At 38.1% G+C, this 17,093-nt stretch overlaps 1 protein-coding gene across 1 annotated transcript in view; it reads left to right on the top strand.

Moving 5' to 3' along the window:
• Positions 1-7,846, top strand: part of LOC139732613 (uncharacterized) — a 33,662-nt gene extending 25,816 nt beyond the window's left edge. The window contains exons 12-15 of the mRNA XM_071643470.1: positions 165-326; positions 4,244-4,595; positions 5,604-6,118; positions 7,724-7,846. Of these exons, the coding sequence (XP_071499571.1) occupies positions 165-326; positions 4,244-4,595; positions 5,604-6,118; positions 7,724-7,846 (1,152 nt within the window). The remainder of the gene's footprint in view (positions 1-164; positions 327-4,243; positions 4,596-5,603; positions 6,119-7,723) is intronic.
• The last annotated feature ends 9,247 nt before the right edge of the window (positions 7,847-17,093 follow it).

Raw genomic sequence — 17,093 nt, forward strand, 5'->3', positions numbered from 1 at the left:
GGTCATATTGATGGAAGATAAAATGAACTATACCACCTCCTCCTTCTCTTCCATTGCATGACTGGATATCAACCATATCACCCTTAGACACAAGAACTTTGTCAGTTAGTGTACCAGTCATTTCAGCATCTTGCATTCATCATACGCATTATCCATTCCACTAGCCTGTCACCACCATGAGGCAGATGCCACTCCCCTCAGCTCCTTCTGCAGCCAATCAGAAGCTTCCCATGCCACCACGCCCACCCAGCCCAGCCCTGGTGCCAACCAATCACCATCCCCCATCCCACCACCCTCCATCACCATCAGCTCCACCCATCTCACAGGTCGGTAGCTATGGACATCCTCTCTTTCCTCCTGTTGAATGTTTGTTGTGGCTATCATTTTCTTTTCCAGTCAGCAGTACCACTCAAGTTATGTATCTCTCATGACAATGGTATTGTTTCTTATTGATGACTGCGTGAAAGCGTAAATCTGGACTAGCAATTATGAGAAACCACAAGTTTATTTTCCCTTCTTTTTTCAGGAGTCATTAATGAAAATTAGATAAGTTAGACATGCTTAAACGACATAAAATGTTATTACGAGCAGATCAAGAATATCACTTCTCTTGAGGCCCTCACATCCAGTATGATGAGGGTCAAACATTCTATGCATCTGATATGTAATTTGTAGTTTTGTTTTCCAGAATGACACATTACAAAGTTTAAAGTGTTAAATGTTGTTATGCCATTGTCCCAGAAAATATTCTTGAAACCATCAGAAAGTCAAATTGTGGAAAAATTTTTGCGACGAGAAAGTGTCACCTTTATTATGTTACATCAGTTTAAGGCTCGGTCACAAATACCATTAAGAACTGCTACGAACGCCGTACGAACGATTTGTAGACAATTTCGTAAGATCTTCTTAAGAAGGCCGTATGAAACCAGCATTCGTAGACCGTTCGTAGACCGTTAAGTTCGTAGCCTGGTCGATGGTCTTGTCCAAGATTTTTTTTAAATTTCGTACGAAACCCTCTCTTCGTAAGGCGTCGTACAAACATCGTAACAACTATGCAAGATATTGCAGGGTCGAGAGACAATTCTTGAAGCCTTAAATTCTTACGATGATTGTAAGAACGCCTTAAGTTGTTCATAGAGGACTCTTGCGTCTTTCGTAAGAATGCCTTACGAACAGAGATTCATACGGTGTTCTTACGAACAACTCTTCGAGTTTGTAAGGCGTTCGTAAGGGATTCATAAGGGGTAGGTACACAATTTGTTCTTGCGAATTAAACAGCGTTCGTACGAAATTTGTAAGAAGGCCGTAAGAATCTGTGCCCCATCTACGAATCTCTACGAACTCCAGAATTTGTACGAACAGTGACATTCGTACGAACACATTGTTTGCACGAACCTTTGTGACCGTAGCTTTAGTGGGACTTGTAAATGCCTTGTGAGATATACAGAGATGTACTTCCCACCCTGCAAAATAGGTGTAAGCTCAGTGCAGATCCTGTCACAGAGTTTTGTACACATGTATGCATTTCACCATTATTTTTCAGATGCATTCAAAAGAACTCTTTCACTTTGACCTTGATGTCTTTAACCCTAACTGCACTGGGGGGGGGGGGGGGGGGGCTGGGAGCCCCCCCATACCTTTGGCAATTGCATCGCGACCGCTGGGAATTTCGGATTCTCGCTTCATGACTTTTTCCCCTGAAGTCTTGCGCACATTTTGATACCACATTTGTCCATATCGGACCTACCTAGGGGGTGTTATGGGCCAATTTGTATGCGCATGTCATTAAAACGGCCAATCGCTGCATATGTGACCCGCTACAACAAAATGATCCTAAAGTCGGGAGAGGTCGATTATTTGAAAATTGCATGGTATAATCCCCTAATCTTTCTGCTTTAGATTGATATATAACACATTCTATAAAAATAATCGGCTGCGGAGATATCGATGTTTAAAAGAGAGCATGTCGAGACGTCTGGAAAATCACTGTTTCGAGAAAAGCGCCCTAAAAGTCTTCCTTTCGACGCAATCGCGATCAACACACGCAAGTCAGTTTTCACCTCTGGACAATAGAAGGTAAGCCCTAGCAACCCCCGAAGAGTTCATTCAAGCACATCAGCGTCGGCGGTCTCCTCACCAACCAATCAGTGACCAGGATGTGAGAAGCGGCTGAGCATAGCGCACCCCGCCCGCACGCACCAGTCGACTGGGCAGTGTGCGAGCTTCACGCTTCGGTTAGCAGCAAGCAGCAAACTGACCAATGAGATCACTCCGGTCGTTGTTAGGGGCGGAACCTATCTGTGGCGCTCAATCCAAATTTTCGAACCAGTTTCTGCTTCGTTGAAACGCCAAAAAACATGGCTCAGAAAAACGCTATTTTTTGGTCTTTCCTTTCACCATTTTGCTTCAAAATTTCGACAGATGATAGAAGACATGTAAGACTCCAATAATATATCAAAATCAGAAAATCGTAAGTTTTGACCAATTTTAATGCTCTGACTTCAAACTCGATTTTCACGGCTTCGACCGTGCGCGACTTTAGGACCTTTTTGTTGTAGCGGGTCACATATATTTGTGTACAGTCACATACTGTCAATAGACCATGGCTTGCATTACTTTATAAATTTTGCTCAGGAATTGGTTTTCCACTTGGTTCATGCTTCTATATTGTTCTGAAATAAATTGGGCAAAGTTTAGAAACAATGATATACATAAGGAATATAAAACAATATAAAACATAAGAAATAAAAACAATACAAAACATAACAAAAAGTTGTTTTTTTCTCGTTTTTTTTTTCTCTGATTTATTTCACATTTGGGAAACATTATTCTTCATTATTACACAGTTTTCATGCAATTTTGTACTTGTTTAGGCTGAAATTATGAAAATATCCCCCAAATGCATAAAATATGCATTATGAATAATTAATTAGCTAATTATGCAAAAAAATTGCATAATTGAATAAAATAAATTACACCATCAGATTCAGCACGCGAAGATCTATCTGCATGCAAATTTTCAAGTTCATCGGACATTGCGTTTCCGAGATCCGAGCCTGGGAGCCCCCCCCCCCCCCCCCCCCCCAGTATTTTCATGGAGCCAAATAGCCCAGTACAGTAAGGGTTAATACCCGTGATAATACTTTATTACAGTGGAAACTCGATATAACGAGATGGTCGGGACCGAGTCATTTTCCTCGTTATAGCCGATATCTCGTTATATCAGTAGGCATAAAAGAAGGCATAACATAAAGACATTAATTTGCACATGTGGGACTACCCATCATATTTCAATCAATACTGATAACTTGATGTTGTGTGTGAGGGAATTACTCACCTTTATGGGTAAGAAGATGTTTTTCGCCAAGGAAATCCAATATCAAGAATGTGTTTCTTATTAATTGTAAATGTTTGAATTTGTAAATTTATATAGCTTGCGATTGTATCAAGATCGTCTGTGGATTGGTATGTGGTTATCGTATGGGTGTGTGTTGTGTGGAAAGCATGAATATAGTCTGCACAATGCTGTGTGTGTATGTGACACATTCTGTATGTACATTATGACTGCGTGTGTGTGAAGATGGGGAATTCCCTACGTAGAAGGCCAATCACAGCATCAGATTGCCTCACACCTGCTAAACGTCATGATGATGTCATGTATATATTATACATATGGCCGTCCCACCACATTTTCTGCATGTATCAGCTAGTGTGCGCGCACACACACACTTACACGCGTACAACATGCAGCGCTAGCTGGAGTGCACTGAAGAAAATGATTATGTGTGTACAAGACAGTTTTTGGCGCATCAAGCTTACAATCTCGGAAGATGATAGCACAGGTGAAGTAAAGCTTTACCGAAGGCATTTTGCTTTACCTCGCTATAGCAGGTTTGATTGACTATGTTTTTCTTTGTTTAGAAGTCACAAAATTTATCTCGTTATAGCAGTTATTTCATTATAGCCGATCTCGCTATAAGAGTAGCATTTTACATAGACTTGTGTGGAAGGAAATTTGGGACCGGGAAAATTTCCTCGTTATAACCGATATCTCGTTATAGCAGTGTTCGTTATACCGAGTTTCCCCTGTATATGAGATATCATTCTACAATGACTAGAAAGGAAGCCATAGAATTGTTATCTTGTGATTAGAGTTTGTTGTGTCAGTTTCCTTTGTCTTATAAACTCTCTTCCAAGAACACACATCCACTGTGTTTGACCACACCCCTTCCCTGCCCCACAGATATCACCATTCACCAAAGGACCTATTCAGTCCCCACCATCCCAGCAGCCACAGCCGACTCCCATCAATCATCCGCCACCCCCGCCCCCAACGGCGGGAGCGCAACCAGCAACCCAGCAGTCCTTGCCGGCAGCATCGCCTCGGCGACTGATGCCACTCGGAGATTCCCCCTTTGGCGGGCAGGCACTGCCCCGCCCACTGCCTGAAGGGGCGGGGCTGGGGAAGGGGAAGAAGAAGAAGAAGAGGAAAGGGAGTAGTGGTAGTGTTGGTAGTGTTGAGACGTCCCTGAATGCAGTCCAACCCGTCCAACCGATTGCTAGGTCTCCCATTGGCCCTCCAGAGCCTGATTTTGGTAAGTCTCGGCAAAAAGTATAGTAATTTATTAATGGATTATTTAGACAAGGGTCAGCCTGGAGGCTCTAGCTCCTATACAGTGGGAAATATTGCCCATTGCCCACTGGTTATAAATAGGTGACTACTCGCCTTATTAGACAGATAGGTGTCGTGTGCAAGGCCTTTCACTCATGTTGCACCATGTGGTACCCCGCACTACTGTGTTGTATGGTGCCATCTCGTGTTCATAAGATGTACATTTACCACTGATCTCTATAGGAAGTGTATAGATCAGTGATATTTGCACACATGCGATAATGATCCAAATCAGTTCAGCTGTCTTGTAAAGTTTGTTCTTTTACTGTATTTGCCATAATGACAAGAATAATGACATTTTTTGTGATTTTTTCAAACATGTTGTACGAACAGTATTTCAGAATGAAATCATTCTAATCCATTAATTTTTCCTTTGATTACTGATTTTATGTCTCGCGTGGACTGGTAATGTAAAAGTGGAAATTTTCGTGGTGTTGAAAGTTACGCGCATTTTGCGCAACCAGACACTAGCGGGAAAATAAAAGCACGCAAATATTTGTGCTTGCCATATCTTCCAGTAGTTGATGTCTTGATTCCGTTGAATTAATAACAAGTGAAGCTCTTCTTACCCAGCCAAGTGTGTAAATTAGTCACACGAAAATATCCACTCTTACAGTAATGCATAGTGGCGGTACTGCCATTGAGATCAGTGTTGTAGTGTGTGGCATGAGTGCTGATTTGATGATGATGCCGTGCTGCTGAGTTCATTGCTGCAACAAATTTTCTTTAATGAAGCGCTTTTGCCAATTCATTTTTAACTCAGGATACAGTTCTTAGATAATTATCTAAACAAAATGGCATTAAATGATAATCAAACAAAATGACAGAAGTCTATTTGGTACCACACGGTACCAAAAACCACATCACATAAGGCCTCTTTAGTTAATAGTGGACTATTCATTCAAATGACTATTTGATTTGTTATTCACAGCTCTAAGGCCACCGAGTCCTGGCTTCCTACCACCATCAGGCCTGCACCCAAACCACAACCACCTGCCTGCCCCTAACAGTGCCCATCCAACGCCACCAACACCTACCCCTCGCAGTCTCAGCAGATCTCCTCAACCCCCACCCCTCCACATCCACCATCCCCAGGAAATTGCCCAGGTGGCCCCTCTCCATGGAGGGGGTGTACCGGGGCCCAAGGCTCACCAACACCAACACCAACAACAGCAGCAGCAGCAGCAGAATCGGAATGGGGCCTGGGAGGTGTCGTGGGAACCCAAGCGCCCCGGTATGCCGGCCCCGCCCATCACCCCTCGGGACGGTCGAGGCGGCACCTCCCCCTCCCCCTCACCCCTTCTCCCTCAGGCCAACGCTCAGGGAGGTTTGTTGCTGGATAGAGGGAATACTGGAGGTGGTAAGCAGCTGTCTCCAAGGGGCTCATCGCCACAGCCGGGCCCCAGTCCCAGAGGGGGCCACAGTCCAGGCCCTCTGCATAGTCAGGTAGGAGATGATGTGGTCTTTCTCTCGGCTTACATTAATCTCATATTAATATCACAAGCTATGCAATAGAACAGAGGAGTGTCCTGCAAAAACTACTTAATGCAAAAGTTGGTCATACCAAAAATGACTTCTCAGTCAGCACAGAAAGTGCTGGCTGTCGAGTAGTTTTGTACAATGGAGGGATTTAACTCTTTATATGGTCAGGCAAGTAACTAAACTTGCCATTCTTTTTGATCAGCATTTCAATCAGTAATTCAAACCTACCCTACTTAAATTAGCAAGCCCACTATTATGACATGGCAGCGTGCCTCTGCCCAGTGGGAAGGCCATGGGGACACAATAGGGATTAGGGGAATTAAGTAATCTCTGTTCATGAACAATTGGTTTCCAGACGTCTGCGCCAACTCTCAAAGAAAGCTTTCCAGTGGCCATGCCATTTGGTGAACAAAGAGGAGTAAAGGTTGATATTGCTTGAATATTATATGATACATGGATTTGTAATGACACTTGCTGACAGTTAGTCAGCAATTACATGAAAATGGCATGAACTTGTCAGGTGGTATATTAGAGGGGTTCTAAATCATTCATTGCATGATGTGATGAAATCATTGCTTCATATACATGTCCCTCAAAAAAATAGGATAAAGGCACTTCTGAAACTAAGTTTGTGATGTCATATATCAGGGGCGGATGCAGGAATTCTGTAAAGGGGGGGGGGGGGCGCAACTGATATTTCTGATGCCACTTCTGGGTTTCATTTCATTTTTTTCTTTTTATTTCTTTTGTTTTTAATGAAAAATAAAGGGGGGGGGGGGCGTGCGCCAGTTGCGCCCCCCTCTGGATCCGCCACTGTATATAATTAGTGAAAATTTGCTAGAGCAGGACAAGGTGTTTAACTCTTTATGAGCCATGTTCGTACACTCTGCTCAGTTGACATCATGCCAAGTTTGCACATTTTGCGCATACGCACAAACCTACTCAAGCCGATCGATAAATCGCCAAATGCAGCATTAGGATGAAAGCTTCACTCGCGATCCCATTCCTGTCACGTGTATCTTGCATTGTGTGGTGATTGAATATTGAGCGGCGTTCCTTATTGGCTTTTCAAGTTAATTTTACAAGTTTCTGTCACTGTTTTGTGTGACAATGATGTAGCTACTGGTCATTTAAGTAAAAAATAATCATAGATTTATCATAAAAATTAAAATCAAATCAATGCTTGTGATTTTCTCTACAACTTTGCTCATTGCCTGTCCAGCAAAACAAAAAAGCTATGATCAGTTACAATTACTCAATCCATTTGACGCCAGTGGTGATTTGCAAAAGTTTCTGCCACACACACACACACACACAAAAAAAATTAAAAAAAGGGTGTCAGCTCCAACTTGCATAAGTTTCATGCTGTGAATGTTTCTGTTTTTTACAGTACTTTGTGACCACTGGAGTACGAGCTTACTGGTAGTGTTAATGCAAGGGACTTTGGTGGATATGTTTGGGTCGATTCCTCCTCAGAAATTTGCAGTTGCCGTGCTGTAATACCAACCATCATCTATGTCCTAGTTCTTTTCTGTTTCCCATCCTTTTCCACATGTGCAGAACAAACAGGGAGGGCTGACAGACCTCCAGAGACCACGAACACCCCAGATGCCTGTGACCTCAAGGTTTCCCGACACTAGAGGGCGACAGCCCGGCTCTTTGCCCGCTCATCCTCCTCCGGGAAGGCCATAAAGAAAGAGTGAGCCAAAAAAAAAAAAAAAAAAAAATGAGAGCAAACAGGGTATGAATCTCTTTTCACATGTCATCCAATGGACTTACACCCCACTTCTTTCAAGAAAGACTCTGATGAGAACAAATATACATTCATTCAGATGACATGATTCTGTGATGCTACGATTTTAGCACCGACATTCATGGAAGACAACAGTATAGAAGATTGAGTTCATGTCCTTGATGTGGATGTCTTAGGTTTCTTCACTATCATATTCACTATCAGTCCTACAAGTGAGCAAAGTGAGTTGTGAAAAGGACAACAATTGGATCTCTTACATAACTTAACTTAGGGGCCTGGATGTGAAGTAGGTTTCACAATGTGCAGTGAAATAGGATAAGGTACTTATGGTTATAGGTGTAAGGTGTTACGGTTTAGTGCTTACCTTGAAAGTCTCATCTGGGGCCTGTTTCATAAAACTTGTTATCAGTGACAACTGCCACACTTCTATGACAAATTTGCTCTCAGCCAATCAGATGCAAGGATTTCAGTAGCTTGTCACATCTATGACAACTTGTCACTGATGACAAGTTTTATGAAACGGGCCCCAGGTTCAAACAGTCAAATGCACTGAAGAGTGACTATAGGCCTGGCTTAACCATTTCTGTACGCAGAATTTTTGACAGTGTGTACAGTGCTGCAGAGTTTTCTCTGCCAATGATCCCTCAAAGCACTCAAAGGTGTGAATGTTAAGATATGCAGAATGTAATACTGCAGCAAGTATGACATATACTTGTGAGATATCAGTTAAATAAAAAAGGAAAAAATGCAGAGAGAGAGAGAGAGAGAGAGAATGTGCATGTTTGTATACATTTGTCATATGTGAAGATAAATATAAGACATTCATTTCAGTACTCAAAGTTTCGTAAGTTCTGATATCCTTGAAAATCTTTTTAGATCAGTCTCAGTGAAGCTGCTATTATACTGTTGAAAGCTCATGCAAAATGAGAGAGGGTATTTTTTAATACAATGAAGAATCTATTTTCAGATACTGCCACGATTACATCAGTTTTCACATATCCACTGTATCGTTGTTGACATTATTGCATTTTTTTTAAAACGAAGATGAGTAGACACATAACCAAACCGACTTTATCTTGCTTGCGTGCTTGCTTGTTTTTGCCAAACAGCGGTCAAGGAATGGTTGTAGAAAATAGAAAAATCAACTCAACAAGACTTGTGTGTCAAAGAGAGAAGTACATCCTATGTTACAATCAAATTTCAAAAGGTTTTCCACAGTGGATGTAAGAGTCTTTCAGGTTAAGCATAGAAATCCGTGAGAGGTTTTTTTTTCAGCTTGTGATTGTAAAATGTGTAACATACTGATTGGATGTCTGTACAGTTGATCAAGTTTTGCATGGATGTCTTTCAAGCAGGGACAAGTTGGCCTTGTTATAAGAATCAGTGTTCTGTGTCTACAAACAACTTGTGCCAATTTTTGTTTGTTTGTTTGAGTGGTACACATAAAGTCAATGCAGGTCCCTACCTAGATGCAGTTCATAGCGACTTAGCTTCATTATTTTCAGTTTACGTCACTTGTTTTTCGATTTAAAGATTGCCTTGCAGAATGTAATGTTCTAGATTTAATGAATTGTGTTGGGATTACCTGTTTACTAAAGATTGCCTTGCAAAATGTAATGTCCTAGATTTAATGAATTGTGTTGGGATTACCTATACCATATGTCCCCCCCCCCCAAAAAAAAAAAAAAAAAAAGAATAAAAATAATAGAGCTAAGATGTTATGTTTTAAGACTGTGAAGTAGCATTTTGACAGTTTTATCATATTGGTTGTAAGTAATGTGAAAATCCGATCGTAATTTTTTTTTTTTTTTTTTTTAACATACTGTACTAGGGATTACCTTAAAAAATGTAATGTCCTGGATTTAATGGACTGTGTTCCTTAGTTTGTGCAAAGTCTCGTTCTGTACCCAATTCATTGGTAGGTATCCGTAAGAAAAAGATGTATACATTTAAGATGTATTTAGTGTAAAAGGCAGCAGGGATTAAAAGGCGAGGGTTGGGAGGAGACATAGTTATATTTGCAGAACTTTTTTTTTTCAGAAATTCCTTTAAAAAGAACACACACACACACACACAAAAAGAAGAAAAAAAAAACATCCTCAGACTATGTGATACATTCTTGCTCAAAGAAAGTCATTTATGGAAATATTTCAAACACTGGTAATGGCTTTGCAACAATTACAAGCTTCTTGGCCTGGCTGTCCCCTCCTCCCGTTCGTGAAAACTTCCACCTTTCATGCAATTTTATGAGTATGATTTATTGATCTGTTTCCTCAGGATTCTCAAATTTCCAATGACATTGTACAGGAACCACCTCACGACCATGGCCAATGGGTTTATGATAGAGGCTGAGAAAAATGTCTGATTATCATCTATTCATATTTTGTTGATTCCTTTATATGTTTTGTTATTTTCATTTGTGCTCATTAATCATTATTCAAAACAGTGATCAACCATATTTCCCCCAGTAAGTGTTACCTGAAGTAATTTGAAGTTTTAAAAGTGTGTACATCTTCAGTAGGTCAGTTTACTAATATACTGTAAAAGTGAATATTTTAGCGCGAGTAACTTTTTGGGCTCGGTCAGGTAAGGCAAGTTTTGCATGTTTTTATTTCCGCGAATTCAAGACACGCACTACTGGAACATAAAGCAAGCAAAAATATTTGCCTGCTTTTATTTTCGTGCTGTTTTCTGGTTGGGCGAAATGCGCGAAAATTTCAACACCGTGAAAATTTCCACTTTTACAGTACTCAAATTTTTGCACACTATTCGCTCTGCTGACTTTTTAGCAAGTTATTCCATCGACCTTAACATACCCATTGCATTTCAGTTCTTGGAAAAGTTGTAATCAGTGTGCAGGCATTAGATGATGCTATGTTTGGCAAGGCTGTAGCGATCTTTCTGGTTGTTGGGCACAATGCTATTCCCCCCCCCCCCCCCTCCCAATAAAAAAATGAAAAATAGAAAATAAAAATATATATGTATATAGCTAGATATACATATATGCCTAAAAAAAAGAAAATGTCTGTAAATCAATGTACTTAAAAACTCACAAATATGTTGTTTGGTATCAGAATGAAGTTTGACAGCCTGGTATATCGGATGTGATCTATTTCTTTGATGCAATTGTGACACTTGCATCACACATGTGAGATATGGTGATAAAATGCTAATTGTATGAAATGCTAATTTTTCATGTGCTTGTACCCTCTGTGATGCTTGTCAACTAGAGATTTTAAACTTCATGGAAAAGCCGCTGAAATATTTGAGGACTCATCATTAATGAGTGCATGATATACATGTATGTGTAGCCTGCATGCAGGTAATGTAGTGTGTTTTGAGGCTGCTATATGGTTTAGAGTTCAGGCAACAACATAATGCCTACTATAGCCTCCCAAATTGAATCAAATTAAATCAAATCAAAGTAAACTTGACTCAGGTGATAGTCTTGAAAGAAATCATAATTGCATAATCAATTGTTGATAGCCAGCTTGCATGGAAGTTTAGATTCTCTTTGGTTAGGAAAAAGTTCTTTAATTCATCCAAATTTGTGCACCTTGCACCAGTTTGTTTGTACCTATTTAGAAGCGATGATAAGTCAAACCTTTTCTTTTCATTGTTCTTCTTTTCCTGACATGAAACATAAAGATAATCAGGGTGACTATGAACACTTAAACTGTGTATGTGGAAAATATTTTATTTAAAATGATTTAATGTGCAGATATTAGACTGAGTTATTTCCAAGTATTGTTGTGTCTTTGATTTCATTCAGCTCTGTAGAGAAATGTCAATTGTATTCTTTGTATTTACCACATTGAGCCTTAAACCTTATCACCTTGACTATTATTTATGTATACGAGAATTTAAAGTGCAATTGAGAACAAGACAGTTTTTAGAATGATACAGTGTTCACATGTATGTAAAATCATCATGAAAACTGTGGAGTGATGTAAATATAATGCAGATCTATGTACATAATATCTTAATACTTTTCTTCTACTTGTAAACATATTCTGAAAATTTTGTTGTGTGTGCATGTAAATTCAGCTGAAGTTTTATAGTCTTTCTTCAACACCCTGTTGAACTCTATAAATGTTTATCATAAGTTGTACTTGTGAGGTAATCAGTGGATACTTGCATTTCTTAAAACCTACCCAATGCTTAGATGAAGTTCTGTGGTATTGTGCTATTTTTAGAGACTTTTGGGAAATGTGTATTAAATGGGGGATTTTCAAATCAGTGGGGAAGAAAAACCCCACTATGGTAGCACAGTGAATTTTCCCCAAAAGCTTAACTGGTATAAACTTTAAAACAAGCATACACTTTGAAATAAGAAACATATTATTAATACATCAATGTCACTCTCCCATGCTGGATTATCCTGTCATGGAGATACACCAATAAAAGTTTTTGACTTTTTTTTTTTAATGCATTCAATTTAGGAATAAATCATGATCATGACTCTATTTCTCCTGTTGTCATTTCTATATAGATGCCAACAAGAGCTCGACCTGAATTACCTTTTCTTGCTTTCACTTATTGTTGAGAGAACCAGGAAAAAAAATCCAATATGGGTGAATATGCAAAGTTGTACATATTTGCAATCATGTTAACTTGTGCAATTTGCACAAAAGTATTTATGTGGCATGGAACTATTGGAAGTGAATTCTGGACCAGTTAAGAGTTACATATAAAATCTGATATGAAATAATATTATTTTATAAGGACAATAGTAAAGATTTGATCAAAATCAGACATAAATTAAGGAAGTTATGTAATTGTAAAGTTTTGCTAATTTTCACAAAATGCTTCCTGAACAATCACTATGAATTTCCAAATGATTATGTTGATGATGTTGTCACCTCACAACTCACCATATAGTTTTTACATAAAATTTTGAAATATCCAGCTTTTTTTTTTCTTTCTTTTTTTTTTTCCTTTTTTTTTTTTGGTTGGGGGGGTGTCAAATGCAATTGCGTCCCAATTTTGAATCACAATATACTGGATTTCATTTTAAAGTCATTCACCTAGGAACAACCTTGTAATATCCACTTTTATAGCAGAAAATTTGAATTTTTACTTTTTAAAAAAAATACACAATCAATGGAAGATGGTGAGGTGATGGTATCGTGTACTTGCTAATTTACCTATTCATATTGACTGTTTGAGAACTGTTTTCCAATAAACTAGTGAAACTTTACAATTTCATAAATGCCCTACATGTAATTCTAATGTGATTTTGGATCAAATTTACTCTGTTATGCTTGTAAAATTATGCTTTCCTTTCAGGCTAACTTTTATTTTGTCTGGAATTTCCCTTTAAGCTTTGAAGATACAGATGTATTTGATGTCTGGTCAAACAGAGATTTGCTTGCAAATTTCTTGTATAAGACATACAATTGTAATTTTATGTGTCCTATCTTCAAATCAAATACTCGTAAGAAACATGAAACCTGTTTGTAATCTATCAAAGTATGAGCATAGAAGTAACATGATGAAAATCAGTCATCGTTTTTGATTAGCATCGCCAAGAACCTGTGACATTCCTTTCATGTTAGTCATCGTTCGTGTTGGTACTACACCACGCTATTATGGTGATGTGACTTATTGAAATATTTTTTCTATCAATGTAGAATTTTGTACAGTGATTTGATATGTCGGGTACTTACACACAAAAAAACTAACATTCCTTTAAATTGCATGAATCATTCCATGAAATATGTTGCTTATGTATACATGGTGACTCAGATATCATTGCCAAGTAAACTGTACAACAGCTTTGAAAGAATCCTTTGGCAGAGGTTATGCAAAAGGAGATATCTAGGCCATTATTACATTGTAATGTGCAAAATCTTGTGATGTTAGAAAGTCATCTGATTTCAAACCATTAGCATCACATTTTCAATTATCATTAGAAGTGGTAATTTACTTTCACTGATTTGTGTATACGTGTAGATTCAATGTAAATGCACTTTGGCATCAAGGTCATCATAGATACCTGCCTAGCACAACAATCCTGGTGCTTTTGAAAATGGGGAAAAATCAAATAAAGCGAAAGAATTCAATCACAGTTTATCGAATGAAGTTAATGAATCATATTTTAGATGTACATGTATTTCAGAAAATTTCTCAGCACTGATAAGGCTTTCAATGACTTGAGACTTCTGTTTACAAAAAGATATGTTACAGTGATTTTCATGTTGAAGACAAAATTTCGTCGGGTGAGAATGAGAAGGGCGTTAAGTTGCCACTAAACCCTATGGCCTGAATTCACGAAGGTGGTACAAATGAAACCATGGTTTAAACCATGGACAAAAACCATGGAGCGCCAAGTGTTGCATGGAATATTTGGTTATGAAATCAGTCATTTTGTCGATGAAATGATTATTTTGTAACGAAATGACAACATTTTGTAACTTAAAGGGATGGTACAGTATTGATGGAGATGAGAATTGGGCTTTTAACTTTTTGCGAGATACCAAGAAAACACGTATGATATAGTATAGAGCATACCATTTTAAGAGGAATTCAAAGTTTATTTGATGAAAATCGAGTTTGGAATGACTGAAACATCCAAAAACAAGGTAAAACAAAGTGATCGTAATAAAGTGTGGGTCCCACACTTTATTAGAATCGCTCTCTTTTGGATATCTCGGCCATTTCAAAACCAATTTTCATCAAATAAACGTTGAATTCCTCATAGAATTACATGCACTTTCATATTTCATAAGAGGTTTCTCATTTATTTCACCAAAAAATGTTAGAAACCTGAAATTAGGTCTCAACCAAAACTGTACGATCCCTTTAAATGTACATTTTGTCAACGAAATGGTCATTTTGTCGCCGAAATGACCAATTTTGTAATTAAATATTCCGTGCGACACTTGGCGCTCAATGGTTTTTGTCCATGGTTCAAACCATGGTTTCATTTGTACCACCTTCGTCAGTTCGGCCATAGTGTTCTTGACAACTTAATGCCCCTCTGATTCTCACCTGATGCTTTGGTCTTAGGAAACCTCAGCACTCTGATTGTTACGACCCTGCTGTCCTGCAGATGAAAAATACATACTTCTTTCATTAGTGTGTGTACATGAAAGTGATACACATGGATTTTGAATATGTTTTTGCACATCTTAGTTGTTTATTGACATTCTTTTTTTTTTAATGGCAGAGATGAGCTAATGCTTTACCATGTGATCATCATCGTACAAATGATGTGCTCTACAATATCAGGGTTTCCCCCTAAACCACAGCATCGGACATTTTGGAACAAATACAATTTTTCCCCTGAGTAACAGCGACATTGATTAACATCATCAGTCAGTCAGCTGTTGTTTGACTTCAATGTCAATGGAATGTTACTGAGGCATTGTTGGTGAAAATATCAATTCTTGTAAAGCAATATCAAAGTTCCTCCTACACCATGTACTGCTCTATGACTGTCTCCATTGAATTTGCCTTATAGCCTTCATTATGAGGATGCAGAAATATATGAACAGAAAAAGAAATTCAAGTAAGACCAAAGTTACGGGACTATTCTGTCATAATAGGAGTGTGATGTTATAATATCTGTGTTGCTGTCCACTATGACTGTGCGTTATTTAACTCTTAACTGCTGGTCTCACAATGGATTAGCTTTGTGAACGATGTAATTAAGGCAGGCATAGTCTTACCTTACTGAAGGAATGGATTGGGAACATCTGAAATGGTTGTTAATAGTAATCTAAGATGTGTACAACGAGTACTATTTTGTAAATTGACAAATGTCTGAGGGGTGTGTTAGAACCATGGAATCATTGAATTGCAGCAAAATGCAAGAATGTACAGAATACATGTAGTGAAATAAAGTATAGTGAACTATGAACTGGAGTTTCATCCTGTGCTTTTGATATGAGGGAATGAGAAAGTTACCTTTGATATGTGTAAAAATATTGTCAATTTACAGTCTGTACATGTGTGTGTGTATATATGTATACATACATGAAATAAGTTCAAAAAGTTTGATATCATAGTTATACAGGCATTATATAATATGACATCAAAAGAAAGCCTGATTAATTATCTTGAAAATGACATCTCACTTGGTACATGTGTATAATTGGGTGTTCTTGAAATGTGCAAAACAGTTAAGTATGGAGACAGATAATAGTGAAAAGTCGAAACAATTCTGCTATTGATAATGTACTGTTCACAACAACAAGAACAACTAAAAAAGCCACGGGAACAAGCAATGCTGAAATGTGAGCGCTTTCAAAGACTCCCATTCCCTAAACATTACCTGATTTTGTGGTCAACCTTATGTTTGATACTTGTACCAATGTGTTCTTTAATTAATGGATGAAGCAGGGAATCTAATGATATCACACAATGATTCTTTTCAAGCACAGGCCTTCCATGAAAAGACGAAACAAAATGGGAATAATCATGTTTGACATGATTATGTTTACTCCTTTTTGCAACATTTCACATTTTAATTTTTTTTTTTACTTTCCTCATAGTCATACTGTGCATTCAAAGAATGCATAATATAAGCAAGTGAGTTGTCATTATAAAGATTATTAATGAGGCTTTCTTATGATATCACATTTGAATGAAACCATGTAGTTTTAAGAGAAATATATAATACACCTAGAATTACAAGACTTTTTAAAAAGAAGTTTACATAGTCATTATGATATAAGTGTATTCAATTCTAGATCCAGCGTAAGGGAGACATTATGTAGATAAGTAATGTCAGTATTAAAGTGTGGGATTGAATGGGATACAACATAGTTGAAAATGTTAACCGTATGAAGCCTAAGCTATTTTGACCCTTCCAGGCTCAAATAATAACGAAGATATATAGAGGGGCACAACATGCCTCTTTATAACTTCTTTATTTTTTTATGTATCATCGTCATATTTGGCACATAGGTAGAACAACTCAAACTGTACATGCTCCTAAATCTAAACTTTCCCAACGTCTCCACCAAAATGAAAAATGTATCGGAAATGATTATGCGCAAATCATAGTTTTCTCTATAATTTCTTTATTCCCAGCATTATGTCCTTATTTTGGACATATCATTTTCATATTAGCCACAAACGGAAAGCAAGTCAAACTTCATTATTGTTCATTATGGTTTAAACTTCTCAATGTCATCACCAAGGGCATTATTTATTACAATATAAAGAAATTTATTATGA

This window comes from Diadema antillarum, unplaced genomic scaffold (genome assembly GCF_040938485.1).
Source record: "Diadema antillarum isolate AM-2024a unplaced genomic scaffold, OU_Dant_1.0 seq00000441_RagTag, whole genome shotgun sequence".
Classification (NCBI taxonomy): Eukaryota; Metazoa; Echinodermata; class Echinoidea; order Diadematoida; family Diadematidae; genus Diadema; species Diadema antillarum.